Raw genomic sequence first — 14,530 nt, forward strand, 5'->3', positions numbered from 1 at the left:
AGAACCACTGGTTTAAATAATAATTAAACATTTTGGAAGCAAGCCTAAATAAGCAAGTAGACTTTAGAAACAAGCCCAAAAAAACGCAGCCCGCAACTAACCAATATTTACAAGCAACTTTACAGAAAAACAAGCCCAAAGTCGCTTATAATAAACTGACATGGCAACCCTGCTGAGGACTGTTTTGATGTGACGTCACTCTGTGTCACTATGGTCACGTGACGTCCACAGCCTACTTCACAGGGCAAAAAAAGCATATTTTGTAAAAATAAAATAACGACGTACACTGTACACACGGTACATAATAATTAATATCGACAGTGGTGTAAAGTAGCTAAGTACATGTACTCAAGTACTGTACTTTATCTATTTTTACTTTACTGGTGTATTTCCAAATGTCTTTGCTTTTACTTCTTCTCCACTACATCTCAGAGACAAATATTGTACTTTTTACTCCACTACAGTAATTTAATTTGATTAAGTTACTAGTTACTTTGTAGGTTTTGATTATTACAAAACATACACTAACCACTTCAGCCCTATTTAAACTTTGGCTATTTGAAAATAGCCGATCTACAAGCTCACAACAGTGTGTGAGCTTGTAGATATGCCATTTTCAAAATTTTAATTCATTTTTTACTTAATGGTAATTGAAACTGGACATTCTGCATAATGAGTACTTTTACTTTTGGTACTTTAAGTACATTTTGATGCCAATACTTTTGTACTTATACTCAAGTACATTTGAATTCCAGACTTTTACTTGTTACAGTATTTCTGCATTGCAGTATTGATACTTTTACTTAAGTAAAACATTTGCCACCACTGCTGCCACAGAGACAAATTCGGTTTTAGTTACGTTTTATCCAAGCCACTGAGCGATCAGTGTCCTTCAATGGCCTTGTTTAGACCAGTGTTTAGTAAGTGTATCAATTAAAGGACTGCCATTGTCCCACGTCTGTTTCTTTGGATTGAAATTGGGGAAAACCAGCAAACTTGACTGTATGACTGTTGCCAGGAATCTACATTGATGTCAAAACCGGTTTTCATGCTACCTTTGCATTCCCCTTCGATGTTCCCATTTTAGCTGCCAACTATACATGTCAGGGCTCCAAATGGGTTGCCTCCTTAGCTGACAGAATTGGAGAAAAATATGCAAACATGTCACTTTATGCCTTGTTCATGGGCATGATGGTAGTTGAGGGAGTTGTCATTGTGAAGATTCTAATCAGCCTGGTCAAGCCTGCTTCTCCAGGTTTCTCTTAACTTTCAGGGCACCACCAGTTATTGCAGTGCAATGATTATCTACTGTAAACAAATTCCATACAAGACAAAGTAAAGCAGATTGTTTATTATATCAAGTAAAAGATCGACCAAAAGCAACAGAAGGCACACATATTTGGGGGCAGATGTCACATCAGTACCAGTGATCTTTGTCAAAAGACACCCATCCATTCCACATTCATACCACATTGTGATCATCATATAGCAAAATATAGCAGTACACACATTTTATATATGCACCATCAACAGTATGCCTATGTCAGAAAATAGGGGAGTGTCTGACTCTATCCCATTCTTTAGGGAAAGAGGGTAGCATACAATATAGTAACGGGCTAAGCTTTGCAGTTTATGCAATGTTGAACAAATGCAGCCTGTTGCAAAAATATATTCATATATAATTTTACCTTTTCCAGCCACTGAAGCTAATACACTATACAAAAAAGCAGGAAAGTACAATAGATTGGTACAGTCAATTGTAAGAACATCCATGCAACATGGTGTCAAGTCAAACTGTTAGCTTAATTGGCAGTATTATAGCATTAGAGAAAGATAGTGGCAGTACCTTTGTCATAAATCGGTCATAGAAAAAAAAAGTCCATATAGTGCCAAAAATATTAGCTTTAAAGAAGGAAAAAAAGCATACATAAAACATATTTCCATATACATCTTTATAGAAAGACAGGAGCGTCCAGAGAGTACAGATGCATATCCCTTCTTTCAGGAGGTACAACATTACATCCGTGTCCATCCACTCATCGAAAGGGTAGATGAAACCGCTAAAGAAGGTGCCAAGCCGGTGCTGTATTGGAAGACTGACGAGAAATCCGTTCAGCAATGTATTGATGATGGGAATGCGACCAAGTGTTTACATTTTTATCGTGCGTTTAGTGTTAAGGTACGGAGCCCTTCAGTGGCCGTTGAGGGGAATCTTTTTTGAATGCGTGGCCTCAAATTACTAATCCATGGATTAGTAATTTGAAGGTACGCATAAAAAAAAAAGGTTCCCTCAATGGCCACTCCAGGGCTCTGTATTAAGGAAATAACTGCTTAGCTCTACAACGACATAGTAAAGCCACTGGTCGCATCTGCTGTTGAAAGATACAATGGAACCATATTTGTGTATGGGCAGACTTCCGTCTGGCAAGACATTCACCATGATGGGCAGTGATGGTACTCGAAGGATCATTGTGAAGCAGAATTCACCAACTAATAGGGAACGTGAGCTGGGATTAGACCGTCGTGAGACAGGTTAGTTTTACCCTACTGATGATGTGTTGTTGCAATAGTAATCCCGCTCAGTACGAGAGGAACCGCAGGTTCAGACATTTGGTGCATGTGCTTGGCTGAGGAGCCACTGGGGCGACGCTACCATCTTCGGGCTTATGACTGAACGCCTCTAAATCAGAATCCCGCCTAGACGGAACGATAGAATGCTGAAGGATACCCCTGGACATGGAGGATGTCTTCCAGAAGATCAAAAAGTATCCTAAGGAGTTCCTTCTCAGGGTGTCTTATATGGAGATCTATAACGAGACAGTAGCTGATTTGCTAGTCGATAAGTGGAAGTGGAAGCCGTTGGCAGTCCGTGAGGGCACCCATAAAACCGTGTATGTGGCTGATCTGACTGAGGAACTAGTGATAACCCCTACTCAAGCCTTGGCCTGGATTAGGAAAGGAGGGGGAAAAAACTGCATTATGAGCAGACAAAAATTAACCGGAGCAGTCGATCACACCATTTTGGAGAGCAGAGAAAATAGTGACCCATCATCTGATGAAAACGCAGAAGACGCCATTACCGTTGGTTGACCTGGCTGGTTCAGAAAGAGCAAGTCAAACGGGTGCAGAAGCCTACATCTTTATAGAAACACAGGAGCGTCCAGAAAGTACAGATGCATATCCCTTCTTTCAGGAGGTACAACATTACAAAAAAAAACATCACTTTTGAAGTAGGTCAGTAAAAAGTGAAAAGTCGTGGCAAGTTATGTAGAATTTTTGGCGCAAAATCCAGTTTTCACATAGACAAAGATTAGAACAATATCGAGGACTTCTACAAATTATGTTAAGGGCTTTTTGAGTAAGCCCTGCAAATATGCAACACAATGATGGCATTCTTATCCAGCTCCTATAAAATAAAACAGACAATTATCAAACAGAAGATATGGTATCCAAACCAATAGTCTGTAGTCGTCTGATGCGATGTGTTCACCAACATTGGGTTTTTAGCGGGTGCCATCATGCTGTTGCGGTTCGAACGAGGTAAAACCGGACCATGTGATCCCTTGGCAAATACTGGAAACTGGGCATGGGGACGGCTCTACGCCCCGTGGCTTTTTTTATGTGACCGTGGCATGCATCCTAATCCAGGCGGCCTACAGTGCAGTAGGGTTGTCTGAGGGAACTTGTTCACGCTCTGTGGCATGCAGTTTGAAAGGTTAGTAATGTTTTATTCTGTCCATGGTAAATTGACGAATCAGCTTAGAGGCGGCCATTGGTGAGAGGTTGGGTAAACGCAGGTGTACACAATATAGGGGGCTGCTCAATGTTCCTGCTAGCGCGTGAAATAGCTTTACCCTTCTCAGTCTCAACGAGTGAGTCCTGTGTCTGCCAGCATGACAAATGGCCAAGTTAGGGAAAAGGCTAATTATATATATTTATATATTCAAAACCAGCCCAGAGGCATGGAGAGATTAATATGGGTAGCTGTCAGGGAAGCCCAGACCGGTGACACACTGCTCCCCTCCGTCAGGCAGGTAGGGGCCCCCATCCTCATAGAGAGGCATGGGGAGGCCGTCCTCTTCGCTGGCAGGAATGAGGACATCTGGATCCCCCTTCAAGCTGGGCCTCTGGTTGTCTGGGAAGGCCATGGTGAAAAGCGCCTCAGGGTCACATACAAACTTGTACACGTACCTCTCGCCGGCCACCTACCAAAAAAGAGCCAGAGGATTACAGGTCAACTAAGGCAGATAGATGTAATCAAAGAAAGACTGGAATGAATTAATGACATTAAAAAAAAACTTTAATAATGTAAATACTCAACCTGTGGGTCAGGACCCCAGGATGAAAAATTGTTAACTTCACTATAATTTCACCGGCTAGAAGGTAATCCAATGCATAAGCAACTGTATAAGAATGACTATTCAGATCATAGATTTCTCCCCACCTAAAGTATAGAGACACAGTTGCAGAATTCTGTACTTAATTTAATCTAACAATTAAGATCTTCCTTGGCACGAAATCTTATCAAATGAGGCTTCTGCGGCTTAATACGCATCAATTTGGGGTCCTCAAGAACCACTGATCTATGTAATCCCACTTGGAAAATGCCTACTAACGCACTATAAAAGTGTGATGTTGATATGAAGTGAAAATAAGATTGGAACGTGACCTGCCTTTACCTTCTGCATGATGCCCTTCTCATAGTAGTAACGCAGGGAGCGACTCAGCTTGTCGTAGTTCATGGCAGGACGATTCTTCTGCATTCCCCATCGCCGGGCCACCTGTGAAACAGTGGGGGGGGGGGGGCTTTGTTGAATACTCAACTCTGATTGGTCAGGTATTCAACCATGTGCTATAATTCGTAGTGTAAACATAAACATAATGTAAACCTAATTGGTAAATCAAGGTTTTGTGTAAAATATGAATATGAATAAATAATGATTCATATTGTTCACAAGTAGTCTTTGGATAATGAACAAACGTAATCCTGAGAGCAGTAAGACATTTGAAAAACAATTCCAGTTAGTGTAGAGTAAGTGTCCTATACTGATAGACATCAATGAGTTATGGAACTATGTGTCAGTTAACCCCTGAAAATCTTTGCACACTTCATGTGTGCAAAAACAAAGCCCAGCTTACCTCCTCAGGCTCAATGAGTTTGAACTCCATGTTGCGTCCAGTCCAGGCGATAAAGTGGCTGTTGGCTGGATTGTCCAGCAGGGTGACCAGGAACTGCCAGAGCTGCAGGGAGCCGCGGCGCTGGTAAGGCGGGCCATCACGGAAGACCAGCCCCTCCTGCTTCACTTTACCTGGACAAAGTACCGAGGTTACAATGAATGAACAGGACATTCAACATCCACAAAAACATTTATCTCACACAGTAAAGTTTGGCAACAAGGGCAGAGTTTAACCGAGCGGCTAAAGCAAAAAAACAATAACTTACCTTCCAGTCTTTCTGGTACAACACATGTGTCATCGTAGTACAGCTCACCATCATAAACGAAACCTAACAAATTAAGACAGTTCAAGTCAAGTGTTTTTTTAGCAATGGCACTACATGTATCCATATGGCAAAGTCTTAACAAACATGAAAAATCTATTTCAATGGATAGATAAGTAGTACATGAAATTTCACTATGGGAACTCACCATCATTGTTATTCTGGTAGAATGCTGAAGATTTGCCAAATGATGACTGACAGTTTTGTACCTCTGTAAGACACAAGAATGGCAAGCACTTAGAGAGTTGCGACTTTAAAAGGACCATACTGCCGTCAATACATGTCTGTTCACACACCTATACCAGACACACTCAAGACAACCTGCTCACCTTCTCAATAGTAATAAGTAATTCCCCAGCCGGTAAAAGGTTTTTCCCAACATAAAAGGATCATAGGTGTCAATAGTAAGTAAGTTAACTTAACAAAAATAAATATTATATAAAACCATTAAAAAAAACTATACAAAAAGACAAAACAAACATTCCTAAAACTTATGGAACAACTGTGTTTTCAACAACATCTTAAAACACTTTTTTGTTTTTACTAACAGAGGGTTCCAGAGAGAGGGACGAACCCTTGCAACAGTTCGGTCACCCTTTGTTTTGAGTCTAATCTTTGAGACAGCCAGAAGGCCTTGGTCAGAAGATCTGAGAGATATCACACTTTAAAAGCGGATGCAGTATTTGAGATGTAAACTGGGGCCAGCCCCTGTGGTGCTTTGTAGATTGAGTAAAAGGATTTTTAAATCAATTCTGCATTCAATGGGCAACCATTGAAGAGCAGCCAAACACTGGTGTAATAGGTGACCTACATCTACCTATTAGCTAAGAGTCTGGCGGACACATTTTGTACTAACTGAAGCAGAGACACCGGGTGGTAAAAGTGCATTGCAATAATCAAAACAGGATGAAACAAAAGTGTGAATGATTTTTTTTGAGATCTTGAACATTTAGTATGCGTTTCTATTTCTTTATATGCCATTGCAAAAATAGGACGGGAATTTTCGTCCATGGCAATGAATGAGTTAAGATTCAATTTTGCACCACACACCATTAACGTCATTTAGCTAGCAGCTAGTTAAATGATGTTAATAGGATTGACCCTGGCTGGCTTATAGAAAGTGGTTCACAGAAGAACAGATCACAGAGTTCAACTGTCACTTGGTAATCTTATGAATACTATATAATACTATATAAGAATTCTGCACTGTAAAAGGAAACTAACTAACTTCTTTATGGGAAGTGGTCAGAACGAATAATATAGTGGAATGAATGGAAGACAGTTGCGACAAACCCATCTTGAGAATTACATCCATATCACATACAAAATATCCAACTAGGGGTGCACAATATATCACCGGCCGATATACATTATCCTCCAACAAATAAATAATAATTAATAGCTGCCTAAAGGAAAAACGAGATTAATTCAAATTATTTAGTTTGTGTTAACTGCAACTTCTTTTTATAATAATAATTGTCATATCAGTATGATTTGGTTACATTATAGCTATAAAGTTTCAGCCTTTCTTACTCTCATTTTACAAATACTGAATTATAGTGCGAACTTGCTGTAAAATGCAAAAAAGCAAGCAGTGTTTTGGCACCGAAATTCCATATTGGTGGATCTCTAAACTACAAGAGCTCAATCTCTACGTCTAACACACACACCTGAGTCAAAGCCATAGTCTCTGGGCTCTTGTTTGATGTTGACGGGGTGGAAGGGGGTCGTCCGGGGGGGCAGAGGACCCATAACAGGGGCCCCTTGCTCTGGGTAGCGTGGGTCCACCATCTCCTGTTTGAACCCATGCGGGGACAGGGGGACAACAGGCTCTGAGAGGTGGCGCTGGTACATGGGACGGCCATCCTGGGTGGGTGGCTGGTGATGGTGGGACTGAGAAGGGTAGGCCGGCCTGGTTGCATTCTTTGGAGGGGGGAGTGGTAAGCAGGGCTCTGACATCTGCCGATGGAACCTGGGGATGGGGGGGGGGGGGGGGTGGAAAAAAGCGTTATAATTATAGATTATTTCAGGCTAGTCGCTAACATAACATCATGCACAGGCGTGACGCCAACAAGTCAGTGGATTACTTCAGACAGTATGTGATTCACTCAAGACAACTTGGCACATTTGTTATGCAAGAGTCTCTAAGGTCTCATTGATGTACATGATCACTGCTCACAACTCAGCCCTTTAGAATCACACACATTTGTCAGGTCTTTAGTTGAAACTAAGCGTGCATGTCAAGTTCCTAATGACGTACTAGTCACAAAGGTTTTAGGGTGCATACTGTCACCCATCTTTATATATACTGTCCACTTTTGGTACAGCCCAAACCCAAGAGGGTGTGTCCACCCCAACTCACCTGTGCTCTGAGCTATACGAGCCGTCTGGCCGACTGACAGGGGGCCGTGGCAACGCAAAACGCTGACTTTGGCAGGCCTGTGGGGGGTGATGGCCATGTTGTTGGTTGTGGTGTTGGCGTGGGGAGAGGGCATGGTTAGGAGGACAGCCGTGACCTAGCTGTGGGCCAGGGACCTGCCTCTGCAAGGGGGGTGTCCCTGCCGGGTGGGCAGAGCTGCACAGCAGGGCAGGTGCAGCAGGCGGAGTCATCGGTTTGACCCCGACTTGCTTGCCGTCATAGGCACTGGGGAAGCAGAAGGGATGGAGACCGGGTTACGAGGAGATAAACAAGGAGATGTCTTATTTTGAGAATAGAGACCACTTGTGTGTGTCATGGAAAAAGGTGGAATTGGAGATAAAGAGAAAGATAAATGAATAAGATGCTTGTCTGGGTTGTGTAGTGGCGTGTACTGTACACATACCTGTAGCTGTAAAGGCACTTGTCAGTGTACGGTGTGAGTCTCTGCTCCTGGCTGCAGGGTGACAGCTCTTTGGATGGGCTGGATTCCCGTTTCACTTTACTGACCGGTGGTCCATGGAACATCACTGCAACACACACACACATGTTTACTATTGAAATATGACAAATTATATTCTGGTGTAAAGGTACATCAGAAACGACATTAAGAATATAATATGAATGTAACAATTAAAAGCACTTTGCATAGGCATGAGATATTAGTTTAAAAGAGTGTTTTGCCCACCCAATGCAGTTTTTTTTAAAAAGTGTTGTGCCCACCGCATGGAGAGTAACCGATCAAATAATGTAATGTAATGTAATGTAATGGAGAGTAACCGATCAAATAATGTACAAACAATCGTAAATGTTTTTTTTAAACCTTAAACCTTTTTACAAATGTTGAGATGCAACGTTGTTTTTAAATTATAAATGGTAATTATGTTCAGAAAATTTGAAAAGTTACTTTCACATGCATTGACTTTGTGGCAATTTAGCAACAAAAGCATAATTTCCTTCAATATGTCTGTCCTGTTGGGAATAACTGTGTACACAATGGCAGTATGGTCGACCACAGATGTGTAAACAGCTTGATTTTTCCACACAGAGTCATTTCATTGAGGCAGCTATTAAGCAGCGATACACAGACATGCACACACAGAGACATCTTTGTGTGCTGCTTGAATAGAAGGCCAAACATGCAAATATTTCCCCACTTCCTCCCTTATCTATGACATGAGTATTGTAAGGGCACAGCGGGGTACGGTAGGAAGTCGGAGGTTGGGTCCTTGCCTGCTCTAACAGCCCCCGCTGTTTCCTGTGCCATATTAACTGCCATCATTCAGATGGTACTATGCCACGGCTAGCTTTTTTTTAACCCATAGTCAACAGGGCAAGATAACAACAACATTCTTATTTACAATAATGCCTCAGGCAGCTGTGGTGGGGGTTACTCATTCATACATTGGCAACTGGGGAATACCCATGTTGTACTCCGGTCTTGCAGAACAGAGGGCATTAGTCATTCATTTCCATCACTCAGATTTGAATTACTCAACTAGTGACCTTCTGGTCACACGCCTACTGCATCCAGACCACATCCCAAATCACAACACGAAAGATAAAGTTTGCAGGAACTTGCTGCAACTGAGCCGCTGTTAATGTAAGGTACTTGTACACTACACGCCCAAAAGCAAAACAAAAAAAAGCAAAATTGCCATTTTAAGACCATGACTGACGCACAAAGCCTCCCTGCGTCACTAAGGCGTTTGCGTCAGAAAGTCACAAAGCCAGCTGAGGGCCCATTACTGAGACCACCTGAGGACCATGATAAATTACTATTCCGTTTGTAATCATTAATGCAACGTCATGTGAATGCTGGTTTAGGATATTAGCTTGTATAAAAAGTGATGCATTTAGCTTCAGCTAATCACATTTTTATTTCTCAACAGTTGACATCTTCAGTCACCAGTGGTAGAAAAACACTGAGTGACTCAGTCAGCCTGTCACTTAAATTCTCCTCTACACAGCCATACTGCTCTCCTGAGGTTCGTAAATGAAGCAACTGCCTGTAATAATGGCTGGCACCACGCCAATACTACACTCTCACATGCACATGCTCTATTCAGGAGGAGTAAAAGCTTCCCAGTGTTAAAGTGCACCAACCACAGCAGCCAACTGCAACACTAGATTGTGCTTTTGTCACTGTGCGTAGTGGCATTACCAGCACAACCAACCTCCTGCTGTAACTGTGAAAGTCCTTCACCAAAGAGCCCAAAATAACAGATTTTCAACTACAGTAAAAGATGTGACACAGGCATACGACGGAGTCTAAACTAGCCTTTAAGTTGCTAATGCAGAGGTCCATAGTTCCCAGGCAAAAGCAGTGGCTGTGGAGGAGTTGCAAATAGAGAGAAGTATAACAAAGCCAACACAGCATGGTTGGGTTTGGAGCTCTGCCCAGCAGCTACGCTACGGCTGCCAACTGCTTGGGACTCAACAACAAGACCTTCTCCAGTGGTCCATCAGTGGTGGTTAGGGACGTGGCTGGCTTAAATTACCGCTCCAAATCAGATTCAGTTCTGGAAGCAACTGGATATTGGTGGAGGCCTAACAGCCAATTGGACAGACCCACGAGCACAACACCCGCTCATTCTGCACTATGGGTAAACCAACACGAAAAACTCAAAACACAGACGTTGACTTAATCCTGACACAAGTCAAGAAAGATGGTCACTTATTTTGGAGACACAGAATGATCTTTTCGTTTCCATTCTTTCGTGCTCAAGAACATTGTAGTCCTTGGGAAATGGACGTATAAATAAACAATGCGTGTAATTATGCATAATGTGACTCCTTGTCGCAGCACTCTTTTCTTTCCGCCCCATCATAAATATTACAGGAGTGGTGTCTGTACTTACAGTTGTCGGACTGGAAATCTGGGACAAACTGCTCGTCGTCGGGAACCTGGGCTGTAGAAGGGGATTTGGGAGATTAATTTTTAAAAAGGGGACATTCTAATGAAACCGCCAAATGTTCAAAATGATTATTCTCACTCATTTAATCCTTCTCACCTTCTGCAATCCATATTTCCTGGAGTTGGCTCAGATCTTGAAAGAGCTCTACAAAAGAGGAAGAAATCATATTATCCATAAATTCACAATATGCTGACACTACTTTTTCTTAATGTTGACACTAGTGCAGTTAATAAAATTATGTTTACAAGTTGTTAACTATAGACTGTGCTGGTGCCAAGGAATGCTGCTGCACCCCTTTTCACTTAGCACCAACAGTTGAGTGACCCTGGGGACAGTTAGGGCACTATACTCTTGTAAAGGAGCACAAGTCCAATGTTCCACTTTGACTTTGATATCAAGCCATGCCATCTCATATCTGAAGAGTGTTCCACCCATAGTGATTGTAGCCTACCTTCTGTGTCCAGAGCCAGCTCTGTGTCCACAAACTTCCTCTTCCTGTCATTGAGTGGTCTGTTCAACTGCTCCTCTACCTGAGATTTCTGGAATGACAATGGGGGCGGTGAGAGGGGAGTCCTAATGCATGGCATTCATTATGCCATTTTATTCAGGAAAATAAGCTAAATTGACAATTAAATAAATTATGATTTATTCATTTAACAATTTAATAAATAAACACTCACACTCGGTGGTACCATGTAAGGGACTTGCTGGTCGTAAAAGCCGTCCATGTTGCAGCGTCTCTGCGGGGAACCAACAGCCGTCCAACGGGAGATCCCTCACCGACGCCGAGCTGCTGTGGGAGAGGCGACAAAATGTAATCACCTGTTACCTGGCATCAACGACAGTCATCTCACACTCACTGCCCATCTATTATTAGACACAATCGCTCCCCTTTATCAGTGCGTTGGTTTGTGTTTGTTTAACAACCAGTGGAGCTCGTAAAACCTTCAGTCTACAATATAACTTTAGGACTGACAGGGGGTGGGGGTGGTCTTCCTTCCTACTCTTCCATTGAGAAATGTTATTTGTCAGGTAGGACACATATCAGTTGACTGGCAATTTAAGGAGGCCTGCCCGAAGCTCATACTAAACCCAATCTCTCCCATGGTCAAACAGGGATTCCCTCTAGACTCAATGATAGATCCCCACAATTAGGCCTAATTGCAAATTTACAGATTGTTGCTTTAAATAACAAAACACAGATCGAGTCGCCTTTATGTAAAAAAAAAATGCATTCCGATAACAAATAGGTAGTAGCAGTGGTGTAAAGTAACTAAGTACATTTACTCAACTACTGTACTTAAGTACAATTTTGAGGTATTTTTACTTTACTGGAGTATTTCCGATGTTCTGTACTTTTACTTCTACTCCACAACCACTACAACTCAGAGGCAATTATTATAATTTCACTCCACTACAATAATTTGCAAACTTTAGTTACTACACACTCACAGTGCGTCCTGAGGCATTGTGAGCTTGCAGTTCTGCTATTTTTTTTTATTTTTTATATACATTTGAAAACGTGTGAAATGGGGACATTCTGCATAATAAGTACTTTCTACTTTTGGTACTTTAAGTACATTTTGTTACCAATACTTTTGTACTCAAGTACATTTTGAATTCCGGAATACTTGTAACAGAGTATTTCTACATTGCAGTATTGATACTTTTACTTTACTTTTTCCACCACCGTATGTAGGCCTACCGCCTAACTCGTGCATGTGTAGGCTACAGTGGTACGTTGCATAATGTGTTCCAACAAAAACATCCAACAAGCTGTTGACAAGCTTGGCTGAAAGTGTGTTGATCAACTTCCCTAAGGCTTAAAGAGTGTTGCCATGTCTGCTCATTATAAGCAACTTTAGGCTTGCATTTCGGTAAAGTTGCTTGTAAAATGTTGGTGGTCGCGTTTGTTGGGCTTGTTTCTAAAGCGTAGTTGCTTATTTGGGCTTGCTTCATAAATGCTGTTTAAACCCGTGTTTCTCAAATATATTCATGTCAAGAACCCCCAAATGAATATGTATTTGTAAGATTCGTGTTGTTAAAATGTTTCAAAAATATATTCCACATATTTTGAAAATGTCTTCCAAGATTAAAAAAAATTAATACAAATGAAAAATAGCCAATGTACAGGCTTAGAGTGCTCAGTGGCCTGTAGTCGCTTCTTTTGGGCTTGTTTTCCTAGACCTGGTTGCTTATTTATCTCCCAAAACCTGGCAACGCAGCTTAAAGTCCATTCAGACGCAGTTAATGTGTGTCATAGGGTTGCATAACCTAACTAGGGGAATGGGATCCGACCGTTTGCAAAAAGACACGAAAGGCGATGTAACGGATCAGATGCATAACTTGAAATAATTATGTAATCACTCATTGAACACAGCAAGTCCTTTAGGTTTAGGGTCTAATGTTACATTTAAGAATAATAGGCCAATAAAAAATACAACGCTATAATACATTTTATTTGTAACGCACGGTATATTTGAACCAATCTCTGAGAGCTACATTTGCAAGAAGAAAAAAAAGATCAAAAACAAACATTGAAATGAATTCAGATCAATGGTCAACTATGCACAGCTAAGAAAAAGTTTTAAAATAAATGCAGTGTTGCCGTCTATGAGAGGTGGTGGGGGGGGGGGGGGGGGGGTGATGATCGCTTTGTGAAGTTTCCAAACTGTACAATCACCCTCTAGTCTCACCCATGGGGCCTCCTCCTCCTCCTCCCAGGACTTTGTTTTTCTCAATGAAGTGAAATTTGATCCCTACGTGTGCGCACCAAGGGGGGAGGGGGGATCGCGCGACGCGCTCGCCATTCATAAATTTCCAAGCGGACGCAGATCAACACACGCAACAGAATAACTACTGCAAACAAAACGCATACATCGGAAATGCGGGGAAATGGACGCACAAACAGCCTCTTCTGTAACATTTCATTCCCATAAAATGGCGTTCAGTGCCTCTCTCTCCCCCCTCTCTCCTCGCGAGCACTCCACACATAACACCAGCGTGTGCTTTTACAGCAATTATAACAAACCACGGTCTCCGGTCCCAGTAAAACACATTCACGCTTCATCACAGCAATATAATAATAATAGTGCACAACTCACCCTGGTAATGTGGAGCTTTCTTGGCAGTAGTAGTAAAAAACAAAATCAAAACAAATATTCTCGCAGGCAGCAACCTTTTCTCTCTTTACATTCCCTGCTCCTCCTTCTCACGCAACTTGACTGTGGATTTTCTCAATGGAATGATGGTCTGTCTGTCTGCGGTCCCTTACTGCACAAACAGCTCCCTGTAGTTCGCACCCATTGGCTAGTACGCATTGCCATTCAAGCGTATAGCCAATCCCCATCAAGAATGCCCTTAAGCCCCCCCTGATGTTTTTTTTATGAATGGCTGCCCCGTTTCATTCATGTCTCTGGAGAGCTCTCTTAAAGGGACACGGTACAGTTTGTTTTCACTTTTGTTTGAAAATTGAAAACAAAATGTGCTTCCATTATTTATGAAACGGCGCCAAATGTTTAGGGGTGTTGTTCGGGCAAGGTAAACAACACACAATTTACTCAGTTTACCTACTCAGTTTAGCAAGAGTCTCACATTTCAGTTCCAAAGTGTATGATGTAGGCTACATTACAGACTATGAATCAATGTGTGTGAATAGTATTAATACATTTAACTAAGTTTAGTCTTGCAGTATAG

The 14,530-nt window shown here is 41.8% G+C and overlaps 1 protein-coding gene across 3 annotated transcripts; it reads right to left on the bottom strand.

The window, feature by feature from the left end:
- Positions 1–1,336: 1,336 nt before the first annotated feature.
- Positions 1,337–14,070, bottom strand: LOC311040448 (ETS translocation variant 5-like). 3 transcript variants are annotated; one of them, XM_084050746.1, is made up of 13 exons: positions 13,939–14,070; positions 11,515–11,627; positions 11,286–11,373; positions 10,931–10,978; positions 10,778–10,828; positions 8,323–8,446; positions 7,863–8,144; positions 7,171–7,472; positions 5,649–5,711; positions 5,444–5,506; positions 5,140–5,309; positions 4,680–4,781; positions 1,337–4,205 (listed from the first exon to the last, which is right to left on the bottom strand). In XM_084050746.1, exons 2-13 carry the CDS (start codon positions 11,560–11,562, stop codon positions 3,972–3,974), a joined length of 1,575 nt encoding a protein of 524 aa, XP_083906872.1. In that variant the 5' UTR covers positions 11,563–11,627; positions 13,939–14,070; the 3' UTR covers positions 1,337–3,971. The 3 variants fall into 3 exon arrangements, with proteins under 3 accessions (XP_083906872.1, XP_083906870.1, XP_083906871.1); XM_084050744.1 differs by having other exon boundaries at positions 4,674–4,781; XM_084050745.1 differs by having other exon boundaries at positions 4,674–4,781; positions 11,515–11,624; positions 13,939–14,065.
- Between the last annotated feature and the right edge of the window lie 460 nt (positions 14,071–14,530).

This window comes from Gymnoscopelus microlampas, assembly GCF_963454915.1.
Source record: "Gymnoscopelus microlampas genome assembly, chromosome: 24".
NCBI lineage: Eukaryota > Metazoa > Chordata > Actinopteri > Myctophiformes > Myctophidae > Gymnoscopelus > Gymnoscopelus microlampas.